The 15,603-nt window shown below is 34.5% G+C and overlaps 2 protein-coding genes across 3 annotated transcripts in view; both read left to right on the forward strand.

The window, feature by feature from the left end:
* The window catches only part of LOC109848811 (DNA gyrase subunit A, chloroplastic/mitochondrial), a 19,237-nt gene extending 4,068 nt beyond the window's left edge, over positions 1-15,169 (forward strand). The window contains exons 5-28 of one of the 2 annotated variants that reach the window (XR_002248883.1): positions 263-307; positions 444-542; positions 735-821; positions 1,449-1,519; positions 1,616-1,724; positions 1,834-1,896; positions 3,242-3,307; positions 3,387-3,475; positions 4,507-4,555; positions 5,432-5,518; positions 5,587-5,680; positions 6,040-6,110; positions 6,215-6,304; positions 6,602-6,727; positions 6,867-7,024; positions 7,677-7,758; positions 7,853-8,017; positions 8,106-8,207; positions 12,792-12,928; positions 13,286-13,406; positions 13,523-13,577; positions 13,705-13,804; positions 14,614-14,774; positions 14,874-15,169. Coding sequence is in view for 1 of the 2 variants with exons in the window: in XM_020418490.1 (XP_020274079.1) it covers positions 263-307; positions 444-542; positions 735-821; positions 1,449-1,519; positions 1,616-1,724; positions 1,834-1,896; positions 3,242-3,307; positions 3,387-3,475; positions 4,507-4,555; positions 5,432-5,518; positions 5,587-5,680; positions 6,040-6,110; positions 6,215-6,304; positions 6,602-6,727; positions 6,867-7,024; positions 7,677-7,758; positions 7,853-8,017; positions 8,106-8,207; positions 12,792-12,928; positions 13,286-13,406; positions 13,523-13,577; positions 13,705-13,804; positions 14,614-14,713 (2,166 nt within the window). In the remaining variant the exon portion in view is untranslated. Of the gene's footprint in view, positions 1-262; positions 308-443; positions 543-734; positions 822-1,448; positions 1,520-1,615; positions 1,725-1,833; positions 1,897-3,241; positions 3,308-3,386; positions 3,476-4,506; positions 4,556-5,431; positions 5,519-5,586; positions 5,681-6,039; positions 6,111-6,214; positions 6,305-6,601; positions 6,728-6,866; positions 7,025-7,676; positions 7,759-7,852; positions 8,018-8,105; positions 8,208-12,791; positions 12,929-13,285; positions 13,407-13,522; positions 13,578-13,704; positions 13,805-14,613 lie in introns of both variants that reach the window. The other variant, XM_020418490.1, reaches the window with a different exon arrangement.
* The window catches only part of LOC109846686, a 4,167-nt gene continuing 3,310 nt past the window's right edge, over positions 14,747-15,603 (forward strand). The window contains exons 1-2 of the mRNA XM_020415931.1: positions 14,747-14,832; positions 14,874-14,947. Coding sequence (XP_020271520.1) covers positions 14,747-14,832; positions 14,874-14,947 — 160 coding nt within the window. The remainder of the gene's footprint in view (positions 14,833-14,873; positions 14,948-15,603) is intronic.

Below are 15,603 nucleotides of genomic sequence, written 5' to 3' on the forward strand. Positions count from 1 at the left end.
TGTAGCCACTAGTTCTAGTTAAACACCTGGATGGAGCTGTGTCAGGAAATGGATATGTATACCAAGTATCAATTTTATTTAACTTATAAGGAATTGCGAGTCTTACCACTTAATTTTTTCTGAAACCTTTCATGGTTTTACCTGAATAGAGATCTGGTGCTCTATAGGCTTGCACGTAGGGATTTGCGTTGTTTTTCTTCTTTGCTTTCTGTAGAGCTTTTTGAGCATGGCGGTTTTTTACTTACTGTTTATCACTTGACAGGCACTTACAGAAGCGATGCTATTAACTGACTTGGAACTTGATACGGTAGGTCCAGTTACATATACATATAAACATACATACATATTTATATACATTTTACATGTGTATCTCTGTGATTGTGTGGTCGGTGTGTGTTCGTATGGGACTCCCTTTCTAATACTTGCGCACTGTATTTGCTCAGGTTGACTTTGTTCCAAATTTTGATAATTCACAAAAAGAACCATCCTTGTTACCCGCTCGCATCCCAAATTTGTTGTTGAACGGATCTTCTGGAATTGCGGTACCTCCTGTCACTGGATGTTATTTTGGTTAGGCATGTCAAAACTCTTGTTACTATGATCTGATCATACGTATCAGAATGATGCCAGTGTGATGACAGCATTGTGCTTATTACTCGAATCCTTTGGTCATGTTTTCCCCCCATGTTATGCTATATAGTTTATGTTTGTCACCTGAATACTTTTGCTGTTAGGTTGGAATGGCAACTAATATTCCACCACATAATCTTGGGGAACTTGTGGATGCACTTTCTGCTTTGATCCGTAATCCAGAAGCTACAGTAAGTATATCCATTTCTGTTTTTCTCCATATAATTACAGTAAGCTACAATGAGCATATGTGAAGAATGTTGACCATGGTGGTTGTTTATTTGCTTCATGCTAACAGGGTCAAAACTGTAATTTCATTCTTTTTTCAAACCTAGCAATGTGGTTAACTGATTGAAACAGTGTCAACGACAAAAAACACCTGTATTCCAAGCATTAGGGTCAGCTGCATGAAATTTTTTCTTCATTCATATCTGTCGAGGCCATTTGTCTGCTAGATTACAGATGTCAATGTCCGTGTTTACTGCTTTAACGCATGTTCATTTAGGTTTATCACCACCTTTGTCTATTGAAGGTGCCAAACACACTAGAACAAAGTAATAATTGAATTCTGCTTCCATTTTAAGTAACTTCTTCTTGCATGTTAATGGATATTATAATCTGCAATACGCAACTGCAAATCAGCAGTGCACATTATACTCGAAGTATCTTTTTATTTTGGTTTTACTATGTTTATCTTCACAACCTTTCATTTTCTAATTTTGGTACTCCTGTTAGTGGTTATCTAGCATCTCCTGCAATAACAATCGAATTTCCTCCATGAACTATTGACAACGACCTGATCATTGCATGTGTTATAGCTCCAAGAATTGTTGGAACACATGCCTGGACCTGACTTCCCAACTGGAGGACTAATCATGGGGAATATTGGGTAATGTTTTACTTTCCACTGACTGACATTGCTGACTTGTCTTTTGTGATTCTAGATGGACTGATCATGTGTCTGTACAATTGTCCTTTTTAATAGTATTTTAGAGGCATATAGAACTGGACGAGGACGCGTAGTCGTGAGAGCAAAGACTGATATGGAAGTGCTAGATGAGAAAACAAAACGCACTGCCATAATAATTAAAGAGGTCAATATCTAATATTCAGGATTTCATGCTATTTTTTATTTTCTCTCTTTCAACTTGTGTTGTCAATGTTGTTATAGTTTATTATCAAGACATTAGTCTAATTGTACAGATTCCTTACCAAACCAATAAATCCGCGCTGGTCGAAAAAATTGCGGAGCTTGTTGAAGATAAGGTACTATATATATTTTCACCTTTTGGAGGGCGTTAATTATTGGCTCTTTGTTTCATATTTCTCTGCTAATTGTAGTAATTATTCTGAGCTCGCCGAATTAGTTAGACGAAGCAATTGTCGGAGGACTTTATAAGATGTGTAAAAGCAGAAATTTCCTTTAAACATCATACATTTATTTATTTTACTGTCTCTTTTAGATCTTCATATTCCGATGGTTTTTTTTATTTCCATATGAAGCTAATAGACAGTTAATGTAAAAGGAAGATCGGGATGCTTGAACTACATATGAGATTACTTGTCGATTCTTAACACCTATAATCTTTTTGATATATGCATGAAGTAGTTAATTGTAAATGAGAAATTTTAGGAAAATGATAGTCGATGGTATCATGGTAATATTACAATGAATTTAATTAATTAGTAGAATAGAACAACCTGTTATTGATTCCTGTAAATGAGCAAATTAGTTGTAGATACTTTCTGTGAATTAGGACAGGGCCAATATGGTAGCTTTCATTTCTCGGTGTACAACATTCAAGTGCTTTTGCATGTGTACATTAAAAAATATTACTCGTATTGTTTTTGAAGTTTTTCTTTTTTGCTCTTATTGTTTGTTTTCTTCCTCTCTCCTCCCTTTGTCTCTCCCACTCCCTCTCTCTCCCCCTCCCTCCATCCCTCTCTCCCTGCCTCCCTCCCTCTAGCTTGTGGGGGGAGCTGAGATGTTCAGTTTTATTTTGAGCTTTGCTTTGCTTAGTAACGACCATTGTTTCAAATATCCCGTATATAGTCGATATATCCTTTTACAAGGCTTGCTGCAAAACGATGTGAGCTTAATATCCTCTACCGCTTTTGACAATTTTTGGTCGATATATCCCCGACATGACCAATATATTAGCCTATGTGTTGGCTGATACATCCATTTATGTGGCTTGTCACTAAAACAATACAACTCCGCAACCTTTATTTGATGTTTTTTAAGCAAAAATTGCATCCTACGAAGTTTTTTAACAAATTCTAGTAGTCTCTTTTCCCCAAATAACTTTATACAATTGGTTAGCGATCCTAAACATATATTATTTACATTTTTGTATGCCTAGATTTGACTAAGTATGTTTAGATTAGATTTTTGGACATTATATATTATATATGTGCGTCATGTGATATGACAATCCGACATTTATTGCATACACCTGATATTTCCCTGACATCAATAATCCTATATGGATTTTGGCCATCCAATATGTTCCTGATACTCAATATTTAAAACCTTATCCATGACAAAGCAACGACAATAGATGTTAATGTGGTCTGTAACAGTTATGAGATTATTTTTCATTGTGAACAGACCATAGAAGGCATAAGTGATATTCGTGACGAGAGTGACCGTTCCGGTATGCGCATAGTTATTGAGGTGTGTTCAACATTCACAATTTTCTTTATTACTTTATTAGAGCTTATTAGATGACATCTTTATTGTATTATTTTGTCAGTTAAAAAGAGCTGCAGATCCATCAATAGTCCTTAATAAGCTTTTCCGTCATACAGCTCTTCAATCTAGCTTTAGCTGCAACATGGTAGGGTGAGTTGCTTCTAACCTTACTATCATATGCTGGCAACTGGGCAGACTGTTTTGTTACTGTGTTAACTGTGTTGTTGTTCTAATTATTATTATTATTATTATTATTATTATTATTCTTCAATTTTAGTGTCCATGATTTTTGTACAATGTGCGCTAATTCCGACATACTTTATGAACTGACACCTTACCATATATTTTCATGGAATTTTTGTTTCCATCTTGTTTTGTTTTATATCACACCCATGTAATTTCATTAACAGAGACCACAAAGCTTTTTTTTAATGTGAATGAAAACATGTGTTGAATGGCTCAAGAACTAAACAGTGATAATAAACTGGAATAAATTAATTCGAATTCTCAAAAAGTTAACCAGCACTAGAGCTATGGCCCTTTTAAAGAGAGAAACTTGTTCTATGAAACCAAATCTGTTTCAAATTCTGGGTAAGCATTTTATAGACATGCAATTAAAATGTAATGTTTCCTAGAATTGTTATGACATAATTTATTTTCAAATTAAATTCCTAAGACTATCTTTATTTGCTAATCTAGAATATCATGTGCATGCAAGGAAATATAGTATTGTCCCTATCAATTCAGTTCTTTCTTAGTTGAGATGTTGGAGGAGAAATTGAACAAATAGGTTTCTTCTGATTAGGTTAAAATTGACTTATTTAATATCAATATTTTGTACTGCACAGTTAGGGGTTATATGGAGCTTATTTTGATAAGGTAAGAATTGGGATGACAAACATATGTAGTCTGAAATAAAAAGCTGCACCTAAGCTTAAATTGACTAATTTGTACTGCTGAGTGATTGAATATTTGAATTCCCGATTGATTGATTTGTTTTGGTACTATTTTCCTAGTATCAGTCCCATTGTCATCACATTGGGTTATTTCAGCTTTGTTTGTAACAAAGTTTTGCCTTATTGTACTATTTTTTAGCTCATCTTAGCTACTTCATTGAGAAGTATTTTGTGTGTGTAATTGCTTTTGTTTAAAAGTTGATTTTTATCTGTTCTCTTTTTCAGTATCCTCAATGGTCAGCCAAAGCTAATGGGCTTGAAAGAATTGCTTCAGGTATTCAATAGATTATTATGGTTTTGGAGTTTTTTTAACTCTAGCATGATTCCATTTAATTTACTGGCTTTGTGAAATTAGTAAGATGGCTATGAGATCAGCCACGATTTTTTGATCTTGATGTTGGTCACACAAGCAAGATGTCTAACTGTGCATGTAACTGAAATGATAATTTTGGATGAGTGACAATGTCCCAAAGACACAATAGGACATGCATTTCATTTGGCAGTTAGATGTAAGCTTCTGTCAAGTGTAAGGTTACGCAAATTGTTTGAGATGATTTTTTTGGTCATGCGAAGCAGATGCAAGTAATTGGTTACTTGTAGCTACTTGAGGATGAGGTGGTGCAATTTTCTTGAGATGGAATTTTAGATTTGCGGAAGAAACAAGTCTCACCATTTGAAAGTAGTGATCACACTTTAGTTAAAGCCAAGTAGGAAAAGTATAATGATTGCTAATGTTACTCAGGAAGTTGACTGTAAATACTTCTGTCAACTAAATACAGAATATTGAAGTTGGTAGCCACCTTCTATTGTTCAGTGTATATATATATATATATATGTTTTTTGCTATATGTTTATTTTAGTGTTATGACAACTTGTTTCTTGTGGGAAGTATGGAATCACTTGGGCCTTGTAATTATTCCAGTTTTATTCACAGTCTTATAACCAGAGTTAGGTTTACTATTGTAAATTACTCAGTTTCTGGTCGTTTCTTGGCTTTTTTGTTATTGCACATGAGAGAAAGTAACTTTTTAGCTGTATTTGTGGTTTTTTAAATCCTTCTTGTGTCATACTTAGAAGACAAGTTCCTAGGGACTAGTGTTTTCTGCTTCCATTATATGTCACTCAATTGTTATACGATATTCCTTTGCAGGCCTTTCTTGATTTTAGATGCTCCATCATCGAAAGGCGTGCCAAATTTAAGCTCTCACAGGCAGAACAAAGGAGACATATTGTAGAGGTACTTGAGTTATCCGTTAGAAACTGTTGCTTAACAGGCCTAGAATTAACATACTTATGTGGTTCCAGGGCATCATCGTGGGTCTTGATAATTTGGATGGAGTTATACATATAATCAAAGAAACATCAAGCAATGCGATGGCAACAACTGCTTTGATGAAAGGTGATATTCTACATCTTGATTTAGTACAAGCACACTTGCATATCTTTATCGTTGGAAAATTTTCACGATCTTTTGGTAAATTCTCTTATATATGAGTTATTTTTCTGATTGGTGGATGCGTCAGTATGCTTTAAATTCTTCAAGGTGATTTTATTGCAATGACAATCCCTTTGCTCAGGTTTCGTTACTCTGCTTGCAGAATAGAAGTTAAGAGTCATTTGTACGATAACTCTTAATTTACTATAATTTGTGTCTATGAATGTGCCTATGAAGCCCGTTATTCCCCATTCCGAAATTTCTATCACTTGTATCAGTCCTTTTTCCATATCAGTAAAATTTAGTTTCCTTCCTATATGCAGAATATCACTTATCTGAAAAACAAGCTGAGGCTTTATTGGATATTACCTTAAGAAAACTGACTTCTTTTGAGGTAGGATCTGGCTTTATGATATGCATTTTTTCCGAGTTGTGAGTGTAATTTGCTTTATTGGATCATTTGTTCATTGCATAACAGTTTCTTTTTCTCATTTTCAGAGAAAAAAATTTGTGGACGAACATAACTCTTTGACAGAACAAATTTCCAAGCTAAATGAGCTCTTGCTAAGTAAAAAACTCATATTCCAGGTATTTTTTTTCTCATGACTTGTGAAGTCTTCTTGCCCACTTGTGATTCTTTTTCTTTTTCTAGGGTTGTGATTAATTACCCTAGCAAAATAAAGTTCATAACTCAGACACATTTCATATTTTGGTGGTCTCTATTTTCTCTTTTTTTTCATTTTGTGTTTTCTCGTCATTTTATATTTTATTGGCTTAAATCTTAGAAATTTATCCAAAAATCGCATGAAATGTGCCTCCATATTATTATTCAAATCACAAGTTTTATCCAATTTATCAATAACCATCTCTAGTTACTTTCTCCAGCTCATAGAGCAAGAAGCAATTGAAATTAAGAACAAATTTGGGACTCCAAGGCGCTCATTGCTGGAAGATGCTAGTGCAGGACAACTTGAGGATATAGACGTTATTCCAAATGAAGAAATGCTTCTGGTAAATCGATATAATTCTGTTTGAGCTGTTTCCGTTTTCATGCTCTATGATTTATATATCTGATGGATGAGGTCATCCTTGCAGTACTTGTTTTTGTTGTTCGTTTAGCGCTAACAAGGTTTAGTAACTGTTCTAATAGGCATTCAGTGAAAAAGGCTATGTTAAGCGGATGAAGCCTAACACATTTAACCTACAACATCGTGGAACTATTGGAAAATCTGTTGGAAAAATGCGAGTAAATGACTCAATGTCAGACTTCCTTGTCTGTCATGCCCATGACCATATCCTTTATTTCAGGTAACCATCAACTTTTAACAATTTTAAAACAAATGTTTCCTAATATTATTGAGTATACCCTTTCTTATTTTCAAATTTATTGCTGATGAATTCTAATATTTCAAGGCATGCCTGGATTTGCCTAATGTTTGCTTGGGTAGAGCATAACTAATAAATACGAACCCATCTAAAAAGGGGTTTTTATTTCTTCTCATCCTGTAAGTATGCATGTTTGTCAACAGGAATAACAATGATCTCACTCAATCAATGTAACTACAAATTATAAATCAGGGAGAGGGACAGTGTGGTTTTAATTGGTTAATTTCTTCATTATTCTGCGAAGTAGTTAGTCTTGAGTTGAATTGCCTTCTACTTTTCTTAAATGTTGGTGTCACTAGATAAGCCCATCTCTCTGCTTCTCACAGAAATATTCGTGTGAACATTTTGCTACTTGTTTGCGGCTTGTATTAATCCCACATGTTCATCTTTCTTTCTTTGTCTTTGTTCTCTTCATTCACCCTAGAGTGCAAGTATTATAACTTTCCTAACTTGTACTTCATTGGTGGGATACTTTATCGATGGAACTTGGTTTTTACTATTAGTTTGTTCATAGAATTCTTATTTGTTTTAGTACTGTAATCTTTGAAGGTGAGCACCATTTTGTTTATTGCAGTGATAGGGGAATAGTTTATTCGGCTCGTGCATATCGGATACCTGAATGTACTCGGAATGCTGCAGGAACTCCATTGGTCCAGGTGTCTTTTGGCAAACGAGGTTTCATGTTATTGTGTGTGCCGATTTATTATCTGGTTTATAACTTTTTGTTTTTAAAATTTGCATGGGACACAGTTGTTGTCACTATCTGAGGGAGAAAGGATAACCTCTGTCATTCCTGTTAGTGAATTTCCTGGAGACCAGTACCTACTAATGCTTACTGTCAATGGTTACATCAAGAAAGTTTCTTTAAATGCCTTCTCAGCAATCAGAGTAACAGGAATTATAGCGATACAACTGGTTCTTGTTACCTCCTCAGACTTTTTACTTTACGTCTACTGAAATGAAATCCTTTATGTATCCTTGTCTAATTTTTCAAAATTTGCAGGTTCCTGGTGATGAGCTGAAATGGGTGCGCCGATGTGCGGATGATGATCTTGTCGTGATAGCTTCTCAGAAGGGGATGGTTATTGTAAATTCATGTAATACGGTAAGACATAACGACAACCACCACCACCACCACCACCACCACCAAGCTTTTATCCCAAATGTTTGGGGTCGGCTACATGAATCCTATTTTTCCATTCCATTATGTTGCGGGTCGTTTCCTTCATTACATTAGTCTTAATCATATCCTTCTTAATTACTTCTGACCAAGTCATTCTAGGTCGACCTTTAGATCTCCTAGCCTCATTAACTCTAATATTATCACTTTTCCTAATTGGTGCATTAAGGGGTCTCCTTTGTACATGTCCAAATCATCTTAATCTATTCTCTCTTATTTTATCCTCAATAGGCGCAACCTCTAATTTACTACAGATGCATTCATTTCTTATCCTATCTTTTAATGTATATCCATAAGACCATCACAACATTCTTATTTCTGCTACACTCATTTTTTGAACATGTTTTTTAATTGGCCAACATTCTGACCTATAAAGCATAGTTAGTCTTATAACTGTTCTATAAAATTTTCCCTTTAGTTTCATTGAAATTCTACGATTACATAGGACTCCCCAAGTACTCCTCCATTTCAACCATTCCGATGTGATTCGATGCATAATATTATCCTCTATCTCACCATCATGCTTAATGATAGATCCTAAATAGCGAAAATGATTAGTTTTAGGTATTTCTTGACGATCAATATGTATCATAAGCTCTCTTTCTTTCCTACTTTTACTAAAAATATATTCCATATATTTTATTTTTGTTCTACTAATTCTAAAACCTTTAGACTCAAGAGCCTGTCTCCATCTTTCTTCTTTAGCAATAATGTCTCTTCTAGTTTCATCAACTAATACTATATCATCAGCAAATAACATACACCATGAAATTTTATCCTGAATGTACTTAGTAAGTTGGTCCATAACTAATGCAAAAAGATAAGGACTTAAAGCTGACATTTGATGTAAACTTATGGTAACAGGAAATGATTTAGTCTCTTCTTCATTAGTTCTTACTCTAGTTGTTACTCTAGCATACATATCTTTAATCACATCAATATATATACTAGATACATATTTCTTTTTTAACACCCACCACATTAACTCTCTTGATATTCTATCATAAGTTTTTTCTAGATCGATGAAAACCATAACTTTCTCCTCTCTATACCTCTCTATCACCCGTCTCAAAATATGTATAGGTTCTATAGTTGACCTCTCACGTATAAAATCAAATTGATTTTCAGATATACATCTCTTTTCTTAGTCTTTGCTCAATTACTTTCTCCCAAAGTTTCATAGTATGACTCATGAGTTTTATACCTCGATAATTTGAACAACTTTGTATTTTCCTTTATTCTTATATATTTGTATCAAAATACTAATCATCCACTCATCCGACATTCTTTTAGTCTTGATAATCTAATTAAATAGTATAGTTAACCATCCTAAGCCCATATCTCCAAGATATTTTCAAACTTCAATAGGGACATCGTCCGGTCCTACATCTCGTCCACTTTTTATTTTTATAGAGTATTTTTAACCTCACTAATCCTAATTTTACGACAATATCTATAGTTCTTATCATTCATTATATGGTCAAAATCTCTATGTTGCTCACTTGTTTTCCCGTTGGTCACTAGAACTCTTTGATCCTCACTTTTAATACACCTAATATTACCCAAATCTTTACTCTTCATTTCTCTAATCTTAGCAAGCTTATATATATATATATATATATATATATATATATATATATCGCTCTTTTTGCTTCCTTCTTTACTAGTTTATATATTTCTAAGTTTTTCCTACTTCTACACTTTTGCCACTCTTTATATAAAGTTTTGTTCTCTCTAATAATCTTTTGCACACTCATTCCACTACTAACTCTCCTTACCGTCTAATCTATAACCTTTAGATTCTCCTAGTATATCTTTAACCGCTTTCTAAATACAAGAAAACATGCTGTTCAACATAATATTAGTATCATTATTTATGTTCCATATATCTTTTTTCATTATCTTATCTTTAAAATGTATTAAATTATCTCCTTTAAAATTCCACCATTTAGTTGTTAGTCTTTTGTTCACGTTAGTTTTTCGACTCCACTTTTTAATAGATATGTCTAAGACCATCAATCTATGTTGTGTACTTAAACTCTCTCCTGGTATAATTTTATAATCCTTGTATATTAACCTATCCATCATTCTAGTAAGAAAAAATTCTATTTGACTAAAAAATTTTATTTGACTATTATTAAAACCACTTTTAAAGGTTATTAAGTGTTCATCCATTTTTCTAAAAAGTGTATTTGCTATTATCAAATCATACGATATTGCAAAATCATACGATATTGCAAACTCTAGAATTGATTTACCCATATCGTTCTTATCTCCATACCCGAAACCTCAATATATCTTCTCATATCCGTTATTATCCTTACTAACATGCCCATTAAGATTCCCTCTTATAAGTAATTTCTCTCTAAATGAGATTCCTTGTACTAATTCATCTAATCTATCCCAAAATTCTCTTTTAGTACTCTCGGGCAAGCCTATTTGTGGTGCGCGTAAGTACTAATAATATTAATAACCTCTACACCTAAGATAACTTTTATTAGTATTGTTCTATCTCCAACTCTTCTTGCATCCACAACACTTTCTTTTATTATATTATCTTCAAGAACTCCCACTCCATTCCTATTCTTCTCTTTTCCCGTGTACCAAAGTTTATATCCGGTCTTTTTAATTTCTCTAGATTTTTCATCTATCCATTTAGTTTCTTGTAGACAAATTATATTTATCTTTCTTATAATCACGACATCCACTAATTCCATTATTTTTTTGGTAAGTGTATCTATATTCTAGGTAGCTAATCTAAATCTATTTTCTTGTAAAAGTCTCCTACCATTTTCCCTCTTTGACCATTCTAGTTTATGCCTAATACTATTAGGTACCATATTAGAGGATTATAGATTCTTAGAACACCATTGCTTGTTATTACACCGGGGTGACATCGATATAATGCGTCGCTTCTGGGGGACGCCCTAGCAAACTACCCTTGCTTACTTATCATTGCATCAGGGTGAGATCGATGCAACGCGTCGCGGTGGGGAGACGCCCCAACGAGTATATAATAGGATTCATTTTGCATGTGATCCGACTATGTTTTACGTTGGCTGTCGGCTATCTAAGACAACCCTCCTCCTTTATCCTGGCTTGAGATAGGCAGTGCTGACAAACAACACTAGTGGAATTTAATACGGTATGATATAATGTTCAATAATCTGCTGGCAAGCTAGGTTGATCTATTATGCACACAGCTTTCCACACACTACCCCTTTTTTTGTTTTCATGAGCTTAATTGGTCAGAAATAATAATGGAAAATGATATTACTAAGAAGCCAGAATTTAGTGAAGTGGTTTACGAACAAGATGAACAAGATGACTTGGATGAGTATAAATTTGCATCATATCATGCTAAATACATTAACAACTTGTTTTGTGTGTTGTTGATAGTAATTCTTTGAATATGCTGCATGCGAAATAGACCTGTTTTATTTCATATTTATTTTGCCTTTCGATGTTCTTAAAACATAATTAAAAAGTGATTCAGGAAGATCTTAGAGTGAACTATGTTATGCATGCTTTCTTCATTAACATCTTGTTACATGATTAAGATGAGACATTAACATTTTTTTTGAAAGGCAAGAAAATGTTAATTTACGATAATATAAAATCATCATGTAAAATCAACGTTAAACTTTCTTCTTTGACCTTTTCTTTCTGCTTTGAGATTTTTCTCTTCTTGAGTTCTCACTCTAATATATGGGTATAATGGCTGTAGTTTAATGTGGGCCTAAAGATAGATAAAAGGCAGTTTTAAGGAAAATTACAGGTTTACTGTTTGTTAAGGAACTTGATAATGCTGTTCATGCAATTCTTTTAAATATTAGATATCAGATAAATATTGGACGGCCAAAAATCGATTTCGGGTTGCGGAAATCGTGGATATATCAGGGATATGTAAAAAAAAAATCGGGAGGAGGGCACTGAATTTGCGTTGCTTGTTAGGGTTCTTTGAGATCGTTTGTGATCTCCGAAGGAAAGGGAAGGTTGAGGGAGGGAGGGCACCGAATTTTCGTAGCTGGTTAGGGTTTTTTGCTGGTTTTTTCTTTGAGACCATTTGTGGTTCCTGAAGGAAAGGGAGGGTTTTATTTGCTATTCCGGTCAGGTTGGGAACCCAAAACCAAACCCAACTCCAAACCCAAACCAAACACAAACCTGGAAAAATCCATAACCGGTAGATACTTTCACACTGAAATATCAGCTGATATTGCCGATATTGCCCGATATATAGGAAAAATTTCTAAAAATTGGAGAACGCTATAAATTTGTAAATATCGGTCCCTGTTGTTGCAGAACCTTATATATTGGCAGATATTTTATGCATTGGTTCATGCTACATGAAGTGTTTTTTCTTTTGTATTAAAATTTCTGTTGTTTGATTATGGATGGCTGGAATAATTTTATAATGTAATTTATGTCTCATTGAGGCTTTTCTTTCTTCACAAATCAAGTATTCTTCTTCTTATGCTGGTATATTTAATTTTCCCTGTATTTATCCAGCTTCGGGCATATGGGAGAAATACAAGGGGTCTTATTTCCATGAGATTGAAGGAAGGGGACAAAATGGCAGCGATGGACATAATACCTGCTGCTATCCATAAAGATCGGAAACAATTAAACAAAGACTCTGTAAACCAGTAAGCTTTGTACCCTTTTCTTTTTCCAATAGCTTTTGGCGAAGTAAACTTTGTTTACTTATTTCATTAGTTACAACCCCACCCAAAAAGGAGCCCCCCCCCCCCCCCCCCCCCCCCCCCCCCCCACCGCCCGCCCGCCAAAGGACCCCCCAAAAAAAAAGCCCCCACCCAACAACTCTATCTCTTCCATCAAGATATTGTGTCTGCTTGTGTGTACGACAAAGGAAGATTTTTTTCTTTTTACATTTAATGAGTGCATGAAACAATTATTTTTTATGACTATTATGATAATGATGACAACAATGTTGTTGTGCCTGATAGCAACCATGATGTAGTTCTATGTAAAAATTGTTTCAGGAGTAGGGATGTTCGACCTCCATGGCTGTTATTCGTGTCAGAAAGTGGTCGTGGTAAGCGTGTGCCTCTGAGTAGCTTCCGTGAATCAAATTTTAACAGAGTGGGCTTGAGAGGTTACAAGGTGAATTTTTTTTGCTTATAACATTATTATGTTAACTGGTTTTGTGGGTTGCTACACATTCATATATACAAAAATAATGGGCATACTTTTTGTGTGTTCATCTTTGTTGATCGTAGATTCCAGCAGATGGTCGACTAGCTGCAGTTTTTGTGGTTGGGTTTTCACTAGCAGGTACATTGTGTTTAACTAATCAATTTATGATGTTCGGTTGATACAATAAACAGAGTAAACAGAATAAAGGTATGAGTCAGTTTTTGTGTAGCTAAGACAGGTTAGTCGTATCTCATTGTTAATGCAGATGATGGTGAAAGCGATGAACAATTAGTCTTAGTCAGCCAAAGTGGAACCATAAACAGAATAAAGGTTCGAGATATATCTATTCAATCTCGGGTGGCAAGGTACGGAAGCCTACAGATGACTTATATTTTTTATGCCTGTCCATAATCAGTACTGAATTTTGAATTGTGATGTTTTCAACAATAATTCCTTCTTTTTTTGCCCTTATATTTTAGAAAGGAAGGAAATTAAGTATCCTAATTCCTAAATACAGAATTTTTTGGTACTCAAAGATGTCTATATATTAGTTGAGATTGAAATGTTCGCAATAGTTTATGTAGCAGAAAATGCTTAGCTTAATACAAATAGTGGCTGTCTTCATTATCCCTGTAATTGTTCCTTAAACTCGGAAACCATCTATGCAACGACAGCCCTACATATTTGATTTTACTAGAAATGCAATAGACCGGTAATCAAGAAAATTATACTGGCTAAAGATCAGATCTCATGTGTATATTGTAGAGATAAAGATATCTTAGTGTTTGTTGGGATAATATGCTCATATCACACTTAAAGCAATTATTTAATTTTTATAAAGATATATTCATTAGTATTGTTCGACTTGTTTATTTTTTGATCTTAATTACTTAGGAGTAACTATTACTCATTATATTTACATAACAAATATTAATGTTGGTTCCTCAATAGCTTGTCTAAGTCAACCGAACATGTAAGAATGCAGCTATCCCTCTGTGTTTAACCGCTCACAGTTTGTTGTAATCAAATTTACTCCGGAGATTGTGGGTAGAAACAACTTTAATATTTAGATTTTTCAGATTGGGTTGTTTCTTATTAGCATTTCTTTTCTCAAATCATCCTTTTAGTTTGTCTTTGCTCAGGAGTCATGACAGTTTCCTTATTCGTTTTTCAGGGGAGTTATTTTGATGCGGTTAGAGCATGCTGGAAAAATCCAATCTGCTTCCTTGATTTCTGCAATGGAAGATGAAGTGCTGGCTGAAGATCAAGTATGACGTATGTTTTGGTCAGAATTGTGTTGCATTAAAATGCAAGTAGACCGTGAAAGCTTATCAGGTAACAGAAGCTCGATAGTGAAGTTTGAAGGCACGTTGCATGATCTCGCAGAAGACAGGTTTCATATGCTTCATATAACGGTCTCTAATTTATCTGCAGCTGTAAAGGGGTGGGCTTTTACAGCGATTTTGATCATCAACCGTCACAATCTTGTACACCATGTAAAATGACGTGTAAGTTCATTTTATCCAGATCTATAGTTTAGTCTATTCCATTGTTCCCCAATATATTAAAGGATGTCACTAAACTGCCTAACTAGCGTTGATCCTATTAGCTTTGGTACGTCAGCTAAGAGAGGAGTACTAAGATGAGCTGTATGATGGTTCTACAGCCAAGGAATGAGTCCCAAGTCAATATTTAAGTAATTTGAATCCCCATCAAATAATTTGATTATATCTCCATATTTCAACGTGCATAGCCTAGCACTTACGTGCACTGCAAGGTTTTCGTGAATAATGTATTTGCTTTATGAGTTTTATTGCCGCATCATTATTCATCATTTATCAAAAAAGCCGCGGTCCACATAATAGACCAATTCTGACCCCAAGGCTGGAGGTATTATTCACTGGAAGCTTTATCTAGAAGGGTACAGGAAAAACACTTTGGGGGGGTCTCTAGATAATATGTAGTCTTAATCCAAAAGCCTGGATTGTGCTTCTCAAAGCGGTCAGAAAACAACCATGTGTCCAATCAAGATTTCCATCGTGTAGTAATTAATTATCATATTTCCACAAGTTACTACTGTACTCCCCAGGGATCAGGAGTCTTCATGATCAGACCAATACTTGACGTTGCAGAGACGTGCGTCTTATGAACATCTAGAAGTTGA

The sequence above is a fragment of the Asparagus officinalis genome, chromosome 7, assembly GCF_001876935.1.
Source record: "Asparagus officinalis chromosome 7, Aspof.V1, whole genome shotgun sequence".
NCBI lineage: Eukaryota > Viridiplantae > Streptophyta > Magnoliopsida > Asparagales > Asparagaceae > Asparagus > Asparagus officinalis.